The 24311-nt window shown below is 33.6% G+C and overlaps 1 protein-coding gene across 1 annotated transcript in view; it reads right to left on the bottom strand.

Moving 5' to 3' along the window:
- Positions 1–24311, bottom strand: part of DST (dystonin) — a 220727-nt gene that overhangs the window by 10756 nt on the left and 185660 nt on the right. Inside the window, exons 69-80 of the mRNA XM_044675918.1 lie at positions 23328–23487; positions 18076–18270; positions 17206–17334; positions 12390–12533; positions 11349–11537; positions 9786–9915; positions 7658–7821; positions 6415–6577; positions 5504–5658; positions 5255–5329; positions 3574–3591; positions 481–598 (exon numbers count right to left, since the gene is read on the bottom strand). Coding sequence (XP_044531853.1) covers positions 481–598; positions 3574–3591; positions 5255–5329; positions 5504–5658; positions 6415–6577; positions 7658–7821; positions 9786–9915; positions 11349–11537; positions 12390–12533; positions 17206–17334; positions 18076–18270; positions 23328–23487 — 1640 coding nt within the window. The remainder of the gene's footprint in view (positions 1–480; positions 599–3573; positions 3592–5254; positions 5330–5503; positions 5659–6414; positions 6578–7657; positions 7822–9785; positions 9916–11348; positions 11538–12389; positions 12534–17205; positions 17335–18075; positions 18271–23327; positions 23488–24311) is intronic.

Below are 24311 nucleotides of genomic sequence, written 5' to 3' on the forward strand. Positions count from 1 at the left end.
CTTGTTATAAGTATCCCCAACTTATAAAGATTATCTACTGCTGGCAGCAAGTCTTAAACCTGGGAGGAAAATGATCCATCAGACTAAAACATCAGGAGATATGAAATATTGTCAACTAATTAAGAAATTTTGATGAATTTTGAGGTAAAAAAATCCATTGTCTTTTCACTAGTTAGCTTATTTGTTTCTACTAAAAATTTCTGAACAGGTAAGGCTTTTTAGAAAAGACCTCTTTGAGTAGTTGCTGTCTTCTTGTTGCATGGTTAGCCATAAGAAGTCAAAACAATGAAAAGAGCATGGTTTACATGACTGCCACAAGTTCTTTTGAGAACTTTAGGCTGACAAAAGAGACCAATGTGAAACATTCATTGTTGGAACCAATAAACAACTGAAACTATACCCACAAAATACTTTGCATAATTTTAAAAGTAACAATTTCTTAAAATTTCTATTTTATCAATTACATAAGGATTGCCTTACCCCTACAAGGATCATTTTTCACTAAGAACTCGTCAAGTGCCATCCATCCACCTCCAACACGAACCATCACGGTACTTCGCAAGATGCGAACAAGACGAAGTTGTTGGGAGTCACCAAACTGTACAGTTTAAAAAAAAAAAGCAAGCTATGGTTTTTAATAGTTTTTCTCATTTGAAACATGACATTCAGGCTCCAGTAGTTTGAAAACCGATTTCAATTTCTTGTTTTAATTTACAGTCATTAGTAAAATCTCAGAAAATGATTTGCATAATAAATGATCTGCATTAGACTCTGCTGCATGCTGATTTAGATGACAGGAAAAGCATAGCAAGAGAAAAAAGTTACTAAAATTCTTTTTGAAAACTATTTCCTTTCTCATTATAGGAAGCTATTAGTAAGAAAATGATTTTTGAAACTATATTTAGTCATCATTTCTGGAGGTTGGAGCAGCCATGAAAATAAACCTTGGCCTATATTCTCTGGGTTTCAAAGAAATAACAAGTATCCTCAAAGAAATATGACTCAGAGGAAAAAAAATAAATGTAATACACTCACTTTTTCTAGTCAAATCTTAATTTTCTCTAGAAAGATATGGGGAAATTTGACTGTATTTTCAATTTTTTTTAATTTACTATGCATCCAAGGGGACCATGGTGTTTAGTTAGAAGGTAGCATCAATGATGAATAGGGGGAAGGAGGATTTTGAAATTTTTAAGGTATCTGAGAATGCCTACTACTAGAAAGATTCTTGAAAATCAATTTTCAAGATAGGATTAACATATAATCAATTAGATTTTCTCTAATATTATAGTGATGATGGCTACCATTTATATGATGCTTTAAAGTTTCCAAAATACTTTGAAGCAATATATGTAGTAGTATACCTCATCTGATCCTCAACCAACCTTGGGAGGTAGGTGCTCTTATTATTCCCATTTTTTCAGAAACTTGGGCACAGAGCACTTGTGACCTATTTAGAGTCACATAGATAGTGAATATCTGAGACAAGATTCACACTCAGGTCTTGACTCCAAGTTTTATCCTCTCTTTATTGCACCATCTAGTTGCCCTATATAATTGACAGCTTTCATATGCCCTTCCAACATATATTTACTAGGCCATTTTTACAAATTCCCTCAAGTTCCTGGAATGAAGTTGCTACTTAATAATATACAATCACTGCCCATTAGTTGTTTTCATGATTTTTCAAGATTTCAGACTTTAAGTTTATTTCTAAAAGATTTATATCTGAAGTATTAAACCAACACTTTCTAGCACAGTTCAGTACAAATTGAAGAATTAAATAAACTGAACTAGTTTCAATTAATTGAATAAAATATATTTGAGATGTTTAAATACAAATAGCTCATGAGAGATAAATTAGGAAACACTGTTTTCAACAGAGAAGTACCAAATGCTGTATCACTTTTCATTTTTTAATTTCAAATTGTAAAAGGCCTTAAAACAAAATTCAAATCTAATTTCAGGTTCTGAAAGGCATCACAAGTATTTACAAAGCTCCAATTTGGGGTCCAGTGACCTTTGCCTTCTAATAATTTTAATTTGTTGCTGATGAAACCATTTTTTAAACCTCTGGAACATAACAGTACTTCTATTTTATGTAATCCTGAAATGTAACTTAACATTTGAAAATAAGAACACACATTTCTTTTTGTTAGAAGACCTTTGGTGCTGATAAGCAAAGGATAAGGAGGGGATTAAAGGAATATTACTCTTTGGGAACCAGACAACATGAAGGCTTTTTGGTTCATAGATATAATCAAGTCAAGCATTTTGGGAGAAGTATAAAACAATTTGTAGAGAAGATATACCCATTAATTTCAAGAAAAAACATTCAGATCTTAATAAAGAATTGTTTTTATTTTGCTTAGAATCTCCCTAAATTTGTTACTTTTGAATAAGAAATATAAGAATTATAATTACCAGGCAGTAATTTAAGGAGAAGGGAGAGGACCTCCTGTTGCTTTTGTTCATAACCGTTCTGTCAATATGATTAATGCTAAACCTCATGACAAGAATGTCTCTCTCTTTGTGATAAAATGGATTGCTTTAGTAATATGTTCCTTTACTGACCAAGATAATATGAGACACAGATATTCTCTACTATTAATTACTGGTTAAATAAATCTATCAACGTTTATCAGATGAATTTTAAATAATTTATTTCACCTGCATTAAGTAATAAGTATAATCTAATAACTGAAATTGAAAGCATTATTAAATCTGATGGCTAAGGAATATCTTGTGCAATATTCTTAAGTTTTTAGTAGGTATATCTCTTGTCATAGTATATCATGCTTTCCACAATAAACAGTGAAAAACCACTCATTTCCATTTGTCCTTTCTTCGGTTCTAGGATCATTTGAGTTGTTATTCTATATCACTTGATTTTTTAAAAAAATGCATGTACGAAAACAAATATAAAGTTTGGAGATATGCCTTTAATATGCAGACATCTATTCTAATTGTCCATGTGAATTTCAAGGAAATTACTACAATATGTTTGGAATTATTACAAATCTGAAATGAGTCAAAATTTCAGTATAGTATAGCCACTGGGTAAAAATCAATTTGTACTTTAACCTAGGTGAAAAATATATATAAGAATGTGTATGTTCTGTTAGATGTTTTCAAGGATTTCTATTTCTCTTCTAATATATTTTCTCAACTTATTGGCCTGATGTTTATCCTTTCCCAATTCCTAGATGCCATATTTTTATAGTTTCTAAAGGTAATGAAACATCATATATTTTACAATTAGCAAGTGCCTATCCCCATTAAATATGCTAAGAACATTCAAAGGAAAATAGCTACAGGTTATGAATGTTTGGGAGATCAAAACCATGTGCCAAATTGCTGTCCATTATCTGGTTCCCTTAAAAGTAATAATCTCTCTGAGACAAAAGGCAGAAAAAGAGATCCTGATCAAGGATCCTTTGAGCAGTTACAAAAACACCACAGCTAATCAACAGCATGGGGGAAAGATGAGCCAATGGCAAGCTTTAATGACTATGGATTAAAAAAAAATAAAACACCATTGGGAACTCAAGAATACATTTCACTGGTTTATACCTGATTTCCCAGGAAGAACTGATAAGAAATGAAAAATGGAAGAAAGACACAATTAGTTTGATAAGAAACTTACTATATGACTCCAAAAGAACATAAATACAGTCTATCACACTCTAGATTTCTGAATTATAATAACTAACTTAGAGATAAGTAGATATCTGTTTGTCCAAAAATTGAAGTCAAATTAATCCTCAATTTTTCTCCATTAATAAAACTATGTTCACAGTTTGATACATAAAATAATGTGTTTTATTTGAAAGTTAACTATTTGGGGGAACCCAACACATTTCTTTTCCAGCTACCAAATTATTCCATTTTCTGATTCTTAAAAGGGGGAGAAAGAAAATGCATGATCATGACAATGTTCCTTATAGGAATTGTATAAAAGAATTTATGCCTAAATTCTCTGATTCTGAATGAATACAAAATAATGCTTAACCACTGAAAAATTTTATTTTATCCATGTATAAAGTGAGCCTATATTATAATAATTTCTATATTGTATGTCTTACATTTACATAGCATTTTAATACTATCTCATTGATCCTCACAAAAGTCTTATGGAGTAGGGACTCTTGGTATGATTATCTCCATTTATAGAGGAGCAAACTGAGGTTCAGCTCACTTAATCAATGATTCCCCCAAGGTCACAAAACTAATAATAGAAGAGTTGGCATGCCAACCCAGATTGCCTGAGTCCGGGACAGATAATTCAAGAATCATTTTATGGATCTGACTTGATTAACTTTTAACATATTTAAATTCTGGAAAAAAAGTGTTGGGGAAAATAAATACAGAATTAAGGCATTATTATGTAATGTACATCCTCTATTAAAGTTATATTCCAGTGCATCATCATGATGTGGAGGTGATCTATTTTTAATGGCTACACCACAGGTGTGCAAGTGTTGGCAGCTTTTACTCTACAGATGCAAAGCTCTGATATGGACCTGGTGACAGATCATCCAGAGCAAACTTCATTAGTAACAGATGTCCTCCAGATGATGAAGAAAGATTCTGGTTACAGCAAATCACAAAACTATCTATTACACCATCTTACTTCCTAAGGAAGTAAGTACCCATACCAATGAAGTCACACATACTTAAAAGTACTAAAGAATTTCATAAATCAGTGATTCCCAAAGTGGACGCTACCGCCCCCCTGGTGGGTGCTGCAGCGATCCAGGAAAGCGGTGATGGCCACAGGTGCATTTATCTTTCCTATTAATTGCTATTAAAATTTTTAAAAAATTAATTTCCAGGGGAGCCAAGTAATATTTTTTCTGGAAAGGGGGAGGTAGGCCAAAAAAGTTTGGGAACCACTGCCATAAATAAATGAATGAATGAATGTATGAATAAATATGTATACGTACAAACTTATATGTGTATGCACATATTTGTGGTAGTATACATACATGTGTACATGTGTGTATGTATACACACATACACATACACATATATACCCCCCCATAAAGCCATCAAAGAGATCCGTATCCATTATGGAGGAAATCTATCTGGAAAATATATAAGTGAAGAAACCCCTAAATCTGAAGCTGAAAAAGATTACTAGTACATATCATAATGGAATAAAAATAAATGTGTAAGACACTGGGAAAATACAGATTAATTGTTGATCATATTTTGACATCAAAGAACCAATAAGTTTTTGGGGAAAACTTACCCTGTATTTGTTATCTCCAATCTGTTCCACTTGGAATCGTTTTGCACATTTACATTTAGCTACCTGCCTTGTCACCTGCCAAAAACATGATCAAAACATTTATTTCAATGCCAACATTGCACTTTGGAGACTGCAAAATTTTGGCACAACCACAAAACATGGAAGCAAATAAAATGAAAGAATGAATTGCGCATGTGATCATGGCAGGATGCTGTACAAGACTGTACATGACAGAAATAGAATGAGTACCTCATCTTCAATTTTGTCTGCATCTGTCAAAGGCTTATAAGCATCCTTATTAGGGTGAAGTGCTGCAACAAATTCGTAGTAGTCAATGTAGCCATCACCATCTCTGTCAAAGATATCAGCAACTGCACTCATTTCCAAGCGGCTAGTTGGGAATTCTATCCATGAAAACATATACAAATGTGTTTCAGATTGATTTTGCAATTTAATTTTGACCCTTTATATACCACAAGATGACCTGCTGTGTTGGCCATATTAGTGTTAAAACCAGGTAACCATCATCATTTTGCTCCATAAGGTCAAGGCTTCTGTTTCATTTTTGTCTTTGTATGCCTAGAGCATAGCACCCTACTTGGGGCACTTAGTAAGCACTTAAATATTCATTGATTTTTGAAATTCAATTGTCATAAATCAATTTTTATCATAAATGCGTAACAATGCTTAAATCAAAGTAACTTAATTGATTTCCTACTTCACAGTAATAACTTACATGAATTTTTAACAATTTGAATAATTTTAGAATTCTTGAATATCAATTGGTAAGGCATTTCACTAACTCAATTTTTAAAGAAAGTAAAATAATATAAATATGCTTAATATAAGTATGATAGATAATATATTTACAGAATTATAATAATACCTATTTTAGTAGTTGATAGGAGTAGATTCTAGTTTCTATCCCTGGTATGATTATAAGACATAGGAGATAGGGATATTAGGAAATAGTAAAATAAATTCAGGTTTATAAAATATTTTATTTATAAATATTTATATTTTATAGCTTTATAAAATATTATTTTTCTTAAGGAGCTGAGTTCCCTAGAAACTAAAAGCAATAGTTTTTAATAGGATCCACAAAAATATTTCAATTCTATGTACATTCAAAGTATCATTTTAATAATAGTTTCACTTACTCGAGGAAAGAATTCCATCAATAAATTCTTGTCGTGTTATTTTTCCATCCTGATCTTTATCAATCCTCCTAAAGAAGTCCATTACTCGAGATTTCTTATGATTCATCCATCTCATGTATTTTTTACGCCAGATATCAAAATCAAAGTTGGCAAATTCTTTCAGCTATAAGGGAGATAATTTAATGCTTGTTTTCATAGTAATATGATTCAAGCTTTATTTTATCTACAGTCTGCTAATAAAGTTGATAGAAAAATCCTTTAGATCACTTTTAGCCTAGATGATATTGTTTATCATTCACTTCAGAGAAAAATGCTTCTGAATGAGTGCTTATTAAACAAATTTCTAGAAAGCTTACTGAATTTGCCCTTTATAATACTACCAATCCTTTCTCACAAAATTATTTAAATCTCCCAAAATGTATTTGAAAACTCTTTATAATGATCTAGTCGAGGTGGTAGCCATAATACTGTCTACCTAGTAGCAAGAGCACTGCATTGCTAGAAGTAACAGTTTCCACCAACCAAATAATTTTTCATTTACTAGTTCTAAGGTCTTCCCTCTTGTCTACCACTCTCTCAAACCTTCTCTGGATCACAGAATATTTTTTCATACATAGAATTCCTGACCATTGTGTAATTGGAATCTGCTCCCCAGCACTCCAATTCCCAGCAACCCACTTTTGTTCTCATGTCATGTCCTTATGTTTTGGAGATAAAGTTTGTGTGACCTGGCCTCTTCACTTTTTCATGTAAACGTGGCTAGGAAAACTTCTCTTTACTCAGGCTTTTAATTTTTGTCTTTTATTTCTTTTACTTTAAGTAATTATTAATAAATCTTATAAAATATAATACTTGGAGTTATTGGATATTGGTTTTAATCTTACACCCTCCTACTTATAGTTCTTTGAATTATCTCTCTCTGCTTCTAAGCGAATTCACATCTTTAAAAAATACCTTAGACTTGCAAGATATAGCAAATATATACCTTTAAAATATATATATTAGTCTAATAATTACTTTAAACCTGGGCCTTATTACATATAAAATAAATTAGTGACCACAGTATTCATTTTAAGCATTGAATTCTATACATATTCTATTAAAAAATTAAGAGATTATTTTTAGGCTTTGATAAAGATTTTGCACACAAACACCTAGAATTTGTTCATCTATGAAATAATAATCAAATATTCAGGTGTTTCTGAGTGTATTTGATAATTTATGAGAATAACAATTGGCTAACCTCTTCCAGTCTGTCCAAGGCATCATTGAGTTTTCTTCTTCTTTCCAAAGCCAGAAGCCAGACTTGTTGCCATTTACTCACTAATAAATTTACCCTGGGATTCTTTGTTTCAATTTGTGTCTGTGATCCAGAAGGATACAAACTTGAAGTTGGGGAATGCTTCCCTATTAAAAAATAAAATTCAAATTAGTATGGCACAAGTACTTCAAGTCCTCAAGCAGAGCAAATCATTGTATTAAAACTCGATCCTTTTCTTTCTAAATCAATATTGAATTGACTCAATATTGTTTGTCCTTTGTTTCAAAGAAGATTGATGCAGTTATGTTTTGAATTGCATATGAATGGGATTTAAGCAAGACATTAATTCACATTAGCTTCTCGTTCTTTCAGTGATCAAAGTCCAGTGACAAATCAAAAGTCAAGATGAATGGAAATGCCATAGGATGCAGTGGATGACCTTGGTGTCTTTTTTATATCTGATTAAGCTGTAGGTATGCTTCACAATTGAACTGACTCAATAACTCAGGATTGTGAGTAGAGATGCTCTAATCTGAGTGAGAGCTAGAATTGAGGTTCTATGGTCTCATACTTATTAAGAAGTCCTTGATATTTAAAACAATAAGAGGATACATATGAAGAAAAGCACTTAATATCATAGCACATACTAATAACACTCCTGCTCAAAACAGGAATTCTATCATTTAAATGATCAGCTCTCTTTATGGCTCTAAGATGGCACCTTCATTCTCAACGTGGCTAAGAAACCAAATTTCCTCCTTAGTCTCTCACCATCATTTGTGAAGGACCACAAGGAAAAGGCAAAAACCAGAATATATACATCAAACTCTAACTAGCTCAAAAGATATATGAATTGAGTGGCCTTGTTAGTGAGATGGAAGTGTGACCAAAAGATGAGTTAATATTTACTATAAAGTGCTTAACAGATAGAACTAAAAAGTGAAAATCTAACTTCAACTTCCAAAGTGTTATTTAGGCAGTCTTCTTCTTAAATGACCTTTTGAGAAAGCATAGATATTTTTACTTGTTTTAACGAAGAACATTCAAAGCATAGACCAGGCTAACTGGCAGGATGTACCTCCATCTGCATATAACTCTGGGCAAGTTATTTACTTTTTGAGCCTTAGTTTCCTCACTTATAAAATATGGATAACATTCAGTTTATTAACTCCATAAAGTACTCTGAAAAACTTAAAATATATATAAAATGTGTTAGCTATTGTTATTGTGAGTATATATGTCTGAATTATTGTTATTATCTACCCACAGACTTGTCAATAGCACATCAAAATGGTCTTCGCCTAGACATGCAAGTATGGTAGGAAGAGTTGAGCAGGTAACTATTATTCCTATTTGATTAATAAAACTGAAAGAAATTAACTGACATATTTGAGATCACAAATTAATTAGTAATAGAACTACAAGTAGAAGCCTGGTCGCAGTTATAAGTTCTGAACTTTTTCCAATACAGTAGTAAAAGTATAAATGGTGTTTATGCTTGCCTCTGAAGCTAAGTATTTTTCTGTGGACATTTTAGCACTATAGTTTCTTGTTAGGTTCCTGGAGAAGGGAAATAAAACATTTGATGGAGAGATACCATACTATATATAAAGACAGCTAAAGCCTGGTCATTTGCTCACCACTAATAAACCTTAGCCAATGGACATACTTTAATTTTGCGATAATCATTTTATGTCACACTATACATTATGCTTTGTCATTATAAATTTGCAAGTACACTAATTCATACATTTGTTTATTCTTTCCATTTGCAGACTGTATCTTATTGGGTTTTATTCTAGAGTCTGAAAAATATTTTAAGTAATTATATTAACATATATACGGGAATTTCATTACCATGTGAAGAACAGGTGCCATAAATTCTTGGGCCTGTGTTCTTTCTTTTAAACCCTTTATGATAAAATAGTTAACCAAATCATTTAAAAATAACTAGTATCTATTATACAAAGCCTGTCAAATGACTAATTGTACATGTAATGCAATAATAAATTTACTCTAGCTGGACCAACCATCTTAGTTCTTAAGAAACAAGCTATTTTTACTAGGGGAGAAAGAATTTGTAATCGTTCCAAATGATGTCATTGCTTACTTCCTGCTCTTCCCTTATCTAGGACAGGAATATGTGATTGTAAAGGAGAGGGATCAGCTGCTCTTCTCTTGTAGGTCTTAGTAACCTTATCCACATCAGGCTGTTTTCTGGTCATTTCCTCCATGAAAGTCTGTAATGAAAGGGACAGCTGCTTTAAGGACATATACCAAAGTAAATAAATCACAATACAGAAATTGATTAAAAATTTTATATATATATATATATATATATATAAAGTTAGCTCTAGTCATTGTGCCACTGTTTCTGAGAGTTTTCACAATTCTTCTTTGCAACTATCTGACACCTGTAACAAATATCACAACCATTTGTTTCTCAGCAAAAATTTTTAAAATACAGTTTGGGTCTGTGATTTCATTGACATACTCTGTGAATAAAGTTATTTTCCCAGAGCAAATTGGTATCTGCCTACAATTTATAGCTTCAGATAATTGCTCAGGGCACCCCAAGAGGTGAAGTTCTGACACAGCCATTAGGTGTCACAGGCAGGATTTAAGGCCAAATTTTCTTCACTTGAAGGCTAGTTCTCTATTCAAGTTCTATTTAAAAGCATAGTACAGGGGGCAGCTGGGTAGCTCAGTGGAGTGAGAGTCAGGCCTAGAGACAGGAGGTCCTAGGTTCAAACCCGGCCTCAGCCACTTCCCAGCTGTGTGACCCTGGGCAAGTCACTTGACCCCCATTGCCCACCCTTACCACTCTTCCACCTATGAGACAATACACCGAAGTACAAGGGTTTAAAAAAAAAGAAAAAAAAACAATATAAAGAAATATAAAATAAATCGAGGGGAATCAGGTAAGACTTTACATAGTTAGAGACACTCGAACTTTGAAGGGAATTCAGGGTTCTAAGAAGTGAAGGCACTGAAACTGGAGATAAAATATCATTTTCAAGTAACAACTAGGTTAGTTTGGGGAGGCCATAGAGTAGAAGATGGACAAACAAAAACAAATAACAGCTTAAAAAGAAATCACTTCATGTTTCCAAATATAATAAAATAGCCTTAAAAATCTGCGTATTTCTGACCCTTGAAGTTTTAAATCACATTTTCTTACGGTCCTCTCTAAACGAGGACTGGTAGTAGTGAGATTCTTCATGACAATGAAAATAAATCAGATTCAAGAGCATATTTGTTGTTTAGTCATGAGTGTTGGGGGGTTTCTTGCCATTTCCTTCTCCAGCTCATTTTACAGATGAGGACCTGAGGCAAACAGGGTCAAGTGACTTGCCCAGGGTTACACTGCTAGTGTCTGAGGCCACATTTAAACTCACAAAGATGAGTCTTCTTGGCTTACTGGCAATCTTTCTACTGCAACCCCTAGCTGTTTATATGCCCAAGAGCATTTAAAAGCCCCAAAATCTAGAGAGGTATTCATTTTGCTAGAAAAAATGAATGTGAATAGTCAAATTTTAGAGGCTTTCCCTTTAAACCACAGAATATGTACTTATGAGGCTATTTTCTCAATTCTCATCTAGGAAGAGATTTCAACTGAGATTCCCTGACTTCTTAGATGTCTGAACATTTCTAGGTTTAAGTTCATTTTTACCTGGTGTTCTGCTATGAGAGTTTTCACCTCCTCAATCTCCTGAGGGATGTCTTCTTTGTCTTTCTCACTGAGGGTTGTCTCTGCCCATTGCAACCAAGCCAGCAAAGCTTCCAACAATTCCTGTTTAGCTATAAGTCCAGCCAAGGCACTGGTCAGTCTCTGCTGATGCTGCTTTGCCCATGCCAGGACCTGTTATTGAAGTAGAGATGTTTTCTGAAACTGTGTTTATAAAAACAGTAGTCCCATTTCGGCTAATGAATTATATGCAAACACAACTAGTTTTCAAATGTCTTAACTACTCATTTCATTATTCTACTCTCCTATTATTCAAACTCACCTCAGTGCAATTGCCTTCTCACTGATTTAACACAAGGAATCTGAACCAACAAGTCTTTAGAAGGAGATAAGAAACCATAATCATAACCATAATCCTTTAAGTCCAATATTTGGTCTTAAAGATTTGTATTAATGGAAGTTTAGTCCCTTAAGATATAAATCTCAGGAAGTTAGGGACCACAGAAATCTTTGCTATCCTTTAAGTTCATGAACACAGTTCCTTAATAGGAAAGTACATTCTCCATAACACACACTAACTCTGTACCAACCCAGTCTGCAAAACAAGACATTCAGCACCTCATATATAGAATATGTTCAGCTTTTTGTATATTATTAGGCTCTTTTAAGGAAGCATAACAATATGGAATAATATTGATGAACTGCCGATTTACTTAACCCAGTTAATATGGGCCCAAAGGATGGAAAGAAATACAAGGTGCCAAACTTATGCCTATTATTGTTCAGAGCCAACATCCACAGGACTTTTTAAACAAAAATAAAATGTAGAAGCTGATAATAGGTCAAGATGTTTGACCAGTCCCCACTTTTAGATATCATTAATTCCATAACATTTCTTCTTTCCACCCCACTCCCCCAACCAAAATAAAAATCAACACAGCTAAACTATTTTTCTAGACATTAACTGCATTTTAAATGACTAATCTCCAATTGATAAATGATTTACAAGCATTATGCTATACTGACCTCCTCAAACCTGGCTCTAATGATGGTAATCCAGTGTTTGATGGTGGTGATAGAATCAGGGTGACAGATGGCCAGGACAGTTTCTCCCATACCTGTTGCCTTACTTAGTTCCGCTCTTTTCTCTTCCAGTTTCCTCATGAATTCCTAGAGTACAAATCATTATTTTAATTAACCACTGGCACTACTTGAAAAGAAGTTGAGTAAAATCATCTTTTTCTTAGCTAATTGTATTGATTCTGGTGGGTTTTTTTAAAAATCCAGTGGTTAATTTGATTGGTTCACATTACCAGGGGAGAAAATCAAGTCATATTTAATTTTCAATTAAAGAAACTAGTAGGGAATAATTTGAAAATGAATTATCTCACACATAACAAAAGTGAATTTCAAAAAAACTATTAGGGAATAAAAGAGAATGCAATCCAATGTTACAAATTTGTCAGAAGCTTCATAACTAGATATAGAATACAGAAAGTTCAGAGCTGACTCCCAAGATGTCAGGTAAGGGAGATCATATCTATATATATATTTTAAGGAAATGAATGGATATTAATGGGAGATAAAATCTGTGAATCAGGAAGCAGAGAAAGGAGAAGTTATGTTAAGGTTAGAGGAAGTAGAGAAGAGTAAGATGAGAGGAGAAAGCACAACAGCTTCAGATCTCAGAAGCCTAGTAGTAGAAAAGATTTAGAAACAAACAAATGTAAGTTGCTGTTCTCAGTTATGAGCATTCCCTTTAGGCTCTACCTCCAAGTCATACTAAAAGGACTATCTCTAATTCACCTTAAGGGTCAACTAAAAGGACGATCTCTAATTCACTTTCAGGGTCAACCAAAAGGTCTAAATTGCTTTCAATTGCTCCTTTTTACATTCCCCACCAACATCCTACCACTCCAAACATTCCAACCTCACTAGGCTTTCATAAGTTTATAGAAAAAGCTTTTCAATTCTGATAAAATTAAGAAACAAAACCCCCCAAAAGCCCTCCAAGACCTTTTTATTCTACAACTAGAGATAAAAGGCTTAACATTTTCAATGCTTTGCCTAGGTAATTGTGAGAGACTTTTAGGCTCTGGCCAATAAGTACAAAAGATTACTATAGAGAAAAAATGTCAGAGTACTGATAAACTTAAAACTTTATACTTGGTTCATCCTTCTTTACCTTAAATGGATTAAGAAAAAGAGAAACCATAAACCAAGTTATTTTTGTCATTTAGCTCCAGTTAAGCAATAGTCTAGATTTGTATGATTTATAAGTGGCTGCTTTCCCCAGCTAGTCAGTACACCCAGTTCCAACACAGTTAACATCCTAAATGAAACTTTTGGCCATCACTGGACAGCATTTTAGTACTTTATCCCAGCCTACTACAAACATAGTTTACTGGTGATAACACAATATAAAGGATAAGGCCAGTCCTGGAGTTAGGAAGACCTAAATTAAAGCAGTTCAGGGCCTTTCTCTCAGTGCCCTAGGCAAGTCTACCAAGATGAAATGTTATACAGCACTTGCTGATCTGTATTTATACCAAGTATAGCATTCTCTATGGGAGTTTCTTGCATTGTCTGATATTTAATTTACTCATTAAAGATATAACTTTCATTCCTCCCAATAGAAAAACTTCAGGTTCTTCTGAGAATGTTAATTTATTCTAAAAGGGCCCTTTGAAGTCAGGCCATCTGAATTGAGTTAGAACTTCAAAGGACTCTTTAAAGTAGCTCAGCATTCTTGCAGAAGAAGTCACATAACTACTCTGTCCACTTAATATATGTCCTCCTAGGACATCCTAGATCTGTTATTTAAGACTCAGGGTGTCTCTAGATACTGCTTTGAGTTTCGGTCAAGCAAGAAAGGAACCCCTTTTGGGACTGTGCTACTATGAATGAATGTTTACTGAGTCATATCTAAGGGGTTGTCACTAACACGGAACAAAGAAAACTCCAAATCTCAGTGATGTGAATTACTTCATAAAGCCCTTCTAAGTTCCCCTAACCCCATTCCCTCCAGCACACCCTGCTAAATAAAGAAGCCAAGAAACCCAAATCTCACGAGTTGCCCCAACATAAGTCCTGAAGTGTCTGAAAGACCATTTTTCATTGAACATAAATTGGCCTGCTAGTTGCTCAAGCTGGGGGGCACTTCCAGGCAGAAGATCCCTCTAGCTTGATTCAGCACTAACCCCTGGGCCTAGACACACATACACATACTTAAATATCTGAACCAGGCTGAACCAAATAAGAGTCTCTAAAAATTCATGGGGCCTTCCCAGGCACCCCAGCATATTGTTTTATTTCCATCCACTTTTACTTCCCTTCCTATTGTATTTCCCCTCAATAAAGCATGGTTGCTTTACTGCCCCCTACTCACTCTCATCTCTATCCTGTGGTGCTCAGCCCCCCAGGGGAATCGAAACTAAAAGTCTTGATATCATCACTTCTACTTCTCATGATATAACTGAGGAAATGTACATAGCAAAGGTTAAAACTGCCTCTGGTGTGAGAACTGGCCCCTTTTCTTTGACACCAGGAATATGACTAGAAGCAGCCCCTTTGACAACATTGACAACATAAGTGGCATCTAAGAGAGACTGCCAGCTCCAATTTGTACAGTACTATGGGATACCAAACCTTACTCCAACTACATTAAGATAATGACCTACCCATAGCAATATGCTCTAAACCTGCACATTCAAAATACTGAACCTGAATCTGCTTTTCAATAATATTTATGTTGTATCTCTTTTATTATTTTGGTTGTTCTAATATTTTAGCATCTTATTATTCCTCTAGAGGATACCTTATAAAAACTCTTATCTACTTTACTGTCAACAATGCAATGCTTCATTGTTAAAGTCTTGGAATGAATATCAACAGTAGTGGCACATTAGTTAATGTGAGAAGCCATTGTGTTGATGATATATTCCTTCTATTATTATAATTAATGATGTGTTTCCTGAATGCCTTTAAGGGCAGGGGCATTCAGTTGTGTTGAAAAGGACCTGAGCTAATTATAAATGCTATCATCAGCAGGACATGTCATGTTTGCATTGAGAATTTCTCACTTTTACAGTCAAAGGTGAAAAGCCATCTGTTAAGAGAGGCATGTAAACCATTCTTTTTAAAGGGCTAGCAAACTCCACGAATTTTTGCTGGAAATACCACAGCCTGAAAAAATTAATTCTTTTAGTTGGATCAGTTACTGAGCTTTGTTTCTAGTAATGTAATTATTTGCTTGTATTACTCAATGAAAAAGAATCAATCCATTTACATTCCCGTTTACAAAATTTAAAAATGTTCCAAACTCTAGATGAAAAAAGTTTCATTTTCAAAGAAATACACAAGTTCACTAAATGGAAAAAAAACAGTCAGGCTTTCAGAAAACTGTTTTGATAAACTTAAAAGATATTGTGAAATATCTACTAGTATGACTTGAAATGAAACTTCCAAGGTTTGTGCCAAAAAGTCTGGAATGAAACAACATGCTTGGCAAAATTCAATTCATGATCTTTTTAGAAGGAGCAGATTTGACAGCAGAGAACAATGCTAACTGCCTACTGGGTGTAAAGGCACTATGCCTTTACAAGATAGACTTGAATGAAGGTAATTATTGCAGAAGGAACGAAGGAGAAGGATGCCAGAGAAACTGCAGAAACAGATAAAATGGAATCAAGGCACTGGTTCAATGTAGGGAGTGAGGGAGAAGGAAAAATACAAAATACCTAGGAGGTAATGAGCATGAACAAATAAAGAGATTTGAGTGGTACCATCAATAGAAATAGAGGAGTTATATGGAAGAACAAGTTTTGAGGAAATAAAAAGAATTCAACCTTTATATGTTGAATTTTCTGTGCTCAAGAGAAACATCCAGCAGGCTCTGGAAATATAGGAATAGATACATGGGAGAGACTTATGGAGTGTAAATGTTTGGCAGAAATAAAAATTCTAAAGTCTTGTCTGTAAAAGCCATGGGAATGGATGAGACTGACAAGATAGGGAATATGGAGAGAAAAAAGAAGTGATCCTAAGATCGATCTTTGTGGGACAATCTTATAAATGGAGAGAAAAGAACATGAGGATCTAAGAAAAAGATGGGTAAGGAGCAATCAGAAAACCAGAAGCAGAAATCTAAGAATAATAGGAAGCAACAGAGGGAAGTAGTCAACATGGTCAAATGATGCAGAATTTAAAGGAGAGCCAGAACAACCACCAAAAGCACCAAAAACAAAAAGCAAAAAAGGCCACTGAATTTGCAATGGGGTCATCAATGACACTGGAGTGAGCAGATTCAGTAGAAGAATTTTGGAAAATGAAATCAAGCTGCAAGAGGCTGAGGAGAGAAATGGGGGCACAGAAGTACACGTAATAAGCAGAGGCTTATTTTTAGATGTTTGGCAATGTAGGAGAAGAAATAGGGATTGAAGGGAAAACAGAATCTAGAGAAAGGTTTGTTTTTATGGTCATATGGAGATCCACCATATGTGGACTGTTGGTAGATGCCCCAAAAGCTGCCAAAAATGCCACCAAAGAACCCAGCTACGTTTGGAGGCCCAGAAAATATCAAATAAAAGCACAGTTGTGAAAGTGTCTGTGATTATTAAAGTAGACTTTTAACTTCCATGTCTTGCATGTAGATAGTTTTGTATCATAAATATAGAAACATACATATTATTTGTTAATGGCAAAAATGTAGCCAATTTTCTTACTTTCATTTCAAAATTAAAAGTAGTAGGGAATGGTTATTTCAAAACACTAAAATATTGCTTTTTCCTATAACACTTTATTTACCCAGCTAAATTTTACTTAGCACTGGTTTCTCACTCACTTTATGCTGATCAATGAGGTTCCGGAGCGCTTCTTCATCATCTGGGAGCAGGCCATGGAACCGAAGTGTCTGCTCAGCCTCAGCCAGCCACTCCAGCAGGACGTGCACCACAGAGTGGAATTCTTCTGCCTAAAATTTCAGATGTGGTTGAAAAAATAAAATAAAAAAATATGACTCATGAAGGGAAATCTAACAAAAACATTGTATTAGGAGATACTTTCACTCAATAAGAAAACAAACTTTAACTTTAGAATAATTATATTCACTGACTTTCCATTTTAAAAGTCAATGATCTGGGGGCAGCTGGGTAGTTCAATGGATTGGGAGCCAGTCCTAGAGACAGGAGGTCCTAGGTTCAAATCTGGCCTCAGACACTTCCTGGCTGGGTGGCCCTGGGCAAGTCACTTGACCCCTATTGCCCACCCTTACCACTCTTCCACCTATGAGCCAATACACAGAAGTTAAGGGTTTAAAAAAAAGTCAATGATCTAAGGAACTATATTTCCATAACTGTAAAAAAGACATTAAACATATCTTTGCAGTATGCAGGAAGACTGAAGCTTATTCCTGCCTTCAATTTGATGATTTATAGTCAATAGAAAGCTAGACTTAACTATGTCATCCATCCAAGTTGAAAAATTGTACAAATAGCCCTTTGATCTAAGATTTGACAGATCTCTTTTGTGAACATTATTAGTTCCTAGAAGAAAAATACATACATTGATGCTAATATAATTTTGTAATTTTCCAATACCATCTTCAGATTGTTTCTTCTTTATAAATTCCCAGGTGACATCAATATATTACTCAATAAAACTTTCTGGCATTCTCTTTGTGACAATTACAAAAAAAGTTTTTTTTAATGTTTACCTGGCGCAAGGCTTCTTCTAAACGTGTCTGTTTTGATACTGATAGTGCACATACAGTCTCCCACCTAGTACTTAATTCCTGCATTTGGACTTTAACCCAAGAGGAATCATCACGACTGCCTTCAATGAGTTCTCTAGCCGACCGCTTCAGAGCCTGTACGCTGCTTGTCCTTTTCCCCAGCTCCTTCTGGAAGACCTAAGAGCAGCAGAGTTTCATAAGTAAATCTTTGCAAACAACCGTTTTTGAATGTTCTGATGGTGTCATTACAGAAGACCTAATAGTTGCACATGCATCATTCTCATTCCTTTTCATAGTCTTCTCATGGGGGGAAAGACTCTTCCTTTCCACCTGTGCCTCTTGGAATCCCTAGCTTCCTTCAGTTCAAAGGACATCTTCTGTAAGAGGTCTTTCCCCATCCCTCTAGCTGCTAAAATCTACCTGTCTAAGACTACTCTCCATCTACTCTGAAAGCATTTTGTACACTCTTGCTTATATCTATGTTTTATTTCCTCTCCATTAGAATGTCAAATCTTTAAGGGCAGGGATTTTTTTAATCCATAATATTTAGCCCAAAATTAGCACTTAAAATGTTTTAATTGTTTGAATGACAGTAGCATCCTTACTTTATTAACAGGTAAAATGGATTTTGTTTAATAGTAGTCACTACTTCAATTCAGTGCAGTATTAACAAATGTTTATATTCAAGTATAAATACCTGGCAAACTGCTGGCAAATTTCTTTCAGTGAAAGCCTGATCAAAATCCAGTTAGGTGGCAGATACTTAGAAGCTATGAGACCCTAGGCAAGTTAGTTAAACTCAGTTTTGGTTTTGTTCATCTCTAAAATGGAGATAATATCCACCTCCTAGGATTGTGAGGTTAGGATGAGATAATATTTATAAAGTACTTTTCAGACCATAAAGAACTCATTATGGTAATGTCAGCCATTACCATTGTCATAATCACCATTGTCATTATAAAACTAGGATTGTGGGAGTAAGGAGAAGTCACCCAACAAAATCTCTGCCTTAATTTAAAGGAGTTTTTAAGAGACAACTCTATTTATCTTGATTCATATTAATGAGTATGTTATGTCAGGCAGGACTGTGTGGTAATCATAAGGAAATTGCCCTTAATCTACATTTTCAGAAAAAGTTTATTGTATTAACTTTACACATCTCTAATATTTGATTTTTAAACAACAGACACTATTTTTTCAAATATGGAAATTTATTATCCTTTGCCATACTTCAGAGGTTATAAGAAAGTTTCACATTTTGCTCAAATTCTAGGCAGAGGCTACGTTTTGCTTTAGAATGATTAAAATGGCAAATTATTTATCTTTAAGATATAAATTATCATTATAAAATATATATTTTGGTTAATGTTCTTCTTTCATTTGCCCTTACTGAGTTAGTATTTATTTTAGTAATGCCTTATTTAAATCATTTTCTACCCTAATCTTTGTTTAGACATCAATTTATATACAACTGCACAGCAGTAAGCAGTCATTGGGTATTCAGTAAATATTTGTGTATTGAATTAACATGGCATAGGGAGATTTTTTTGTGGCGGGAGGGCGGTATGGAGTAAGCAGTCGATCTGGAAACAAGGCTCTTGTTTCTCTGGCACATTCTAAATTTTACATACTAGATTCATTGTATATCTCAAAAAGGATAGAATATTTTATGGAGATGCAGATTAGCTAATTTTTGAAAAATCAGAAATTTGTGTGATCTTAAGCCTATCCATAAATTTAGCTGTTAATACTTGTTATGATAATAAAGTCACTCAAAAATCATTTATCTCAGCCAAAAAACTAAGTTTGACTAAACTTAATTAACTATTCTATTGGTTATGAAAGATATAGTTGTGAAAGATACTACCTTTGTTATACAAAGCACAGTAATTGAATAATGTGCCATTTCGATGAGAATTTCCAAGTGCTTATGGAAGTATTAACTTTTTGCCTTGGTAGCAATTCTATTATTGCTATTTCCTGATTCTGAAAATAAAAGATACCTAAAAATTGGATAGGTTGGTAAATATTTAGGTAATATGTATAAACTACATTCCTACCAAAAAAAGAAGCATTACAGGTTCTTTCTTTGCCATCACTGAATTTGTAATAAAAGATTATATATGGTAAAAGAACATAGAAAATTATTTTTAATAATTAAATTCAACAAACACTCACTTAGGTCCTATTATGGGTAGAAATGAATGGAACTAATACAAATTACAATCTTGAAATTTGTCACAATCCTAACAAATGTGGTTCACCTGGTATGCACTTTATTCATAGAAGAAAAAAAGAAATATCCCTTATCATTTACTGTTTATTATGAGTATCCATGTAGGGAGCAAAATTATAATGGGACATATTCCAATAATTTTGCTTATTTGAAAAATTATTTTTGATTTTTTGATATACAAAAGTAACAGTTTAAATTTTTTTATTTTAAGCTCCTTCTCAAACTGGACTATCTACAGGGGAGGGAGGTGGAATCCATTTTGATAACATTATTTTATGTCTACACCAGGTTTAGGCTTTTAGACATGTTGTTTAGCCCTTTACTTATATGTGAAATCACACTATCAAATAACTTAATGGCAATTGTACACTTTAAATATAACCTCTAGATCTTAGAACATTTTGATAACAATGCTCAAAAGATTCACAGGGAAATAACCTTCCTGCAATGATTAATGGTCAAATTTTTTATAATAAATGTTGTTGTCAAGTAAAATGGTATAAGTCCAAGTACAGGGGTCAAGAGATTTTTTTAAAGGAACGAAAGGAAGCCCATCTGTTGGCCTGCATATTTAGGTTTTTAACACATGCATACTTCACATAATTATGTAACATCCTCATTTGAGTTCACATAACGAATGGTCTTTATTCTCATTCTGGAACAGGTTAAACTAAAATGCAATAGAATGAAATCTTATTAAAATATTTTTCAAGGGAAAATGTTTACATTTTAAGAAGGAAACATTACATTATAGGTTTCAGGTCTTTTGACTAAAAACAAGATAAGGATTGTTATAATGACTTTGTTAAAACCTCTTTAAAGAATGCTATCCCACCTCCAAGAGAAAGAATTCTTGGAGTCAGAATGCAGATCTTTCACTTTAGTTTATTGGTGTTTTTATTTTGGAGTTTGGGTTTTATGATTATTCTCTTACAAAAATGAATATCGGAACGCTTTTGAATGATAATATATGTATAGCCCAGACTGAATTGTGAAGAGGGAAGGATCAGAGGAAGGAAGACAACTCAGATCATATAACTTCAGAAAGTTTATGGGGAAATTTTTTATTACATGTAATTGATAAAATAAAATATCTTTACAGGAAAAATCTCTTTAAAATTACCCTGACTACACAATACATTTCAATTACAATTTGCCCCTTAATTTTTTTTCTAATACTCTCATTCAGAGTCAACACTTTTATTTAATAATAATGTTTTAATCTTCTCATATTATATCTGTATTTAGACATTATTAAACTTTTTTGTTTGTATGATTGTATACAAGTCATGACTAGATTTTGTCATGCAGATGTTTAAATAATCTCCCAAAGATCATTCTTTAAAAACCCTATACTGTCTTTTATCATGCAAGTCACTTGGACCTTAATACATAATTGTATCTGTCAACTTAAACAACTAGCTCGCTGTTACATGATAAAACAATTTAAAAGCACTCAACACAAGACAAATAGATCTTTATGGGACAGTCTCCAAATCAATCCTGAGACATCAATTTATTAAGTGTTAAGCCCAAACTACTTTGCTCATATGATCTACCAGTCAGCTGAACACTAATGAATGATTACACTGCCCTGGCTTGTTTAGGAATAGATAATGTTAAAGGGTTAAAGTCTTCATGAAGTTAAAATGTGGCCTGTGTATTATTTTCCCCCTCTTTCTTCAAAGTCCATCAGCAAAGAAAATTACATTTCTGAGTTTATTATGCAAATCAATTTTTAAAAAATAATTAGTTCCAATATTTGCCTCAATGTTAAAAATAAAATAGGGTAGCTCAGTGGAGTGAGAGTCAGGCCTAGAGACAGGAGGTCCTAGGTTCAAATCCGGCCTCAGCCACTTCCCAGCTGTGTGACCCCGGGCAAGTCACTTGACCCCATTGCCCACCCTTACCAATCTTCCACCTATGAGACAATACACCGAAGTACAAGGGTTAAAAATAAATAAATAAATAAACAAACAAATAAATAAATAAATGAAATAGTTTGTATGACTAATCCTAGACAGGGATAGGTATTACACCTGTGATTTACCTGGTACATGCAACTCCCAGATGAAGAAATTCTTTGTATATTGTAAATTGGCACCTCCACCACAATTTACCATATCTGAGAGCTGTCTAGAGCACTAAAATGCACATGTTAAAAGCAGAATTTCAACCCAGGTGGTTCCTGGTTCTGAAGCCAGCTCTTTGGCTACTATGTATAAAGTTTAAAAGAGCATTATAATTCATGCTCTTTTAAAATAAGGTAACATGATGAACTTTTTTTTCAATCTATCCCTACATGAATTACCAAATGAATTATCAAAAAGATGGATCACTGACAACTTCAATCAGGGATTCTAAAAGAAATAGCATTAGGGTCTGTTGATTACAATACACTGTACACAGTTTTAAAAGAAGTACAAATCTCCTGGGGGCAGCTAGGTGGTGCAGTGGATAGAACCCTGGTCCTAGGATCAGGAAGACCTGACTTCAAATCCAGCCTCAGAAATTTACTAGCTGTACAAACCATGGCAAGTCATTTCACCCTGTTTGCCTTCGTTTCCTCATCTATGAAATGAGCTAGAGAAGGAAATAGCAAAGACAATTCTAAATGGAGTCATGAAAAGCTGGACACAACCAAAGTAACTGAACAACAAAAATAAGTTTACCTAGTCCTCATCTTTTTCCTAACAGTTTAAAATATATTGTGCATCACACTTTTAAATAGCATCACATTTTATCCACAGATTTAGTGATTCTATCTTAAATATATGCAAATTTCTGGCATGATATGATCATGATAATAACAATAAATCACATTTATAAAATATTTGATTTCTTATTAAATGTCTTTCTCACATCAAATCAACAATGCTATTTACAGAAAATATCATGATTAGGTTAAATTCAGTTCATTTTTTACCTCTTTCTAGTCAAACAAGACAAGACAACATGGAAAGGTAAACTAAAGACGATATAAGGTATTTATCCATACCTTGTGATTATCTATCAAATTCATCACTAAATCCATATCTCCATGAACTGGCTGATCTTCTGCCAACTGAGGTTCAACTCTATATAGCCAATCAATGAGAGCCTGTAGGGCATCTGTGAATTGTCCAGAAAATAGCAGGGCTTCTTCCAATTTGTTTTGCCTGAAAAAAAGGTCACATAAAAAAAATCATATTTATTTTAAAAAGCAGTAATACACATCTGAACAAACTTTAGTAATGAGCAAGTATGAGTTCTCATTAATATAAACAAAAACAGTTGAATAATAAAATTTGAAATGTAATTTGTCTTTTTAATGCATCTTTCCAATATTCTTTTCCTTAAATACATTATCTTTTTAAGCTATTTTTGTATGTTTATATATGTAAACACTGTCTGCCCCAAGAGAAGCCTAGCTCCTTGGGGGCAGGGGCTATTTCATTTTTGTCTTGTTTTAACCCCAATGCCTCATAAGTAGGTTATTTATAAATATTTTTTGGTTGATAAATGCCTGGTACTAGGGATACAAAGATAAAAATTAAATAGTCCCTTCATGAAGGTTCATAGAGCTTTCTGGGAAAACGATATGTACATAAGTATAGTGAAGATATTTACAATTAATTAATACTATGTAATTTTTTCATAATTTAAAACTATTACTACAGTGCTTATTTTCATGATGACTCAATTATTTTTCAATTATGTTGCAATTATTAATACAATGCCTAGTAAAGCACATAGTGACCTCCTCTAAATACCTAGTAAATGCACAATAAATGTTTAGTGAGAAGAGTATCTTATCTATTTAATTCAGTGGAGATATTAGTGCTTAATAGTCAATTCACCATCTGCTTATTATTAAAGGTTGCCTTTTGAAATTCAATATAAAATTTCTGATTCTAACAATTAGAATAGATAACCTTCTACAATTTCATTATCAAGTAAATATTAAAAGACAAGAGACAACAAAACTTGGGGCAAATACAAT

Source organism: Gracilinanus agilis, chromosome 4 (genome assembly GCF_016433145.1).
Source record: "Gracilinanus agilis isolate LMUSP501 chromosome 4, AgileGrace, whole genome shotgun sequence".
Taxonomy (NCBI): Eukaryota; Metazoa; Chordata; class Mammalia; order Didelphimorphia; family Didelphidae; genus Gracilinanus; species Gracilinanus agilis.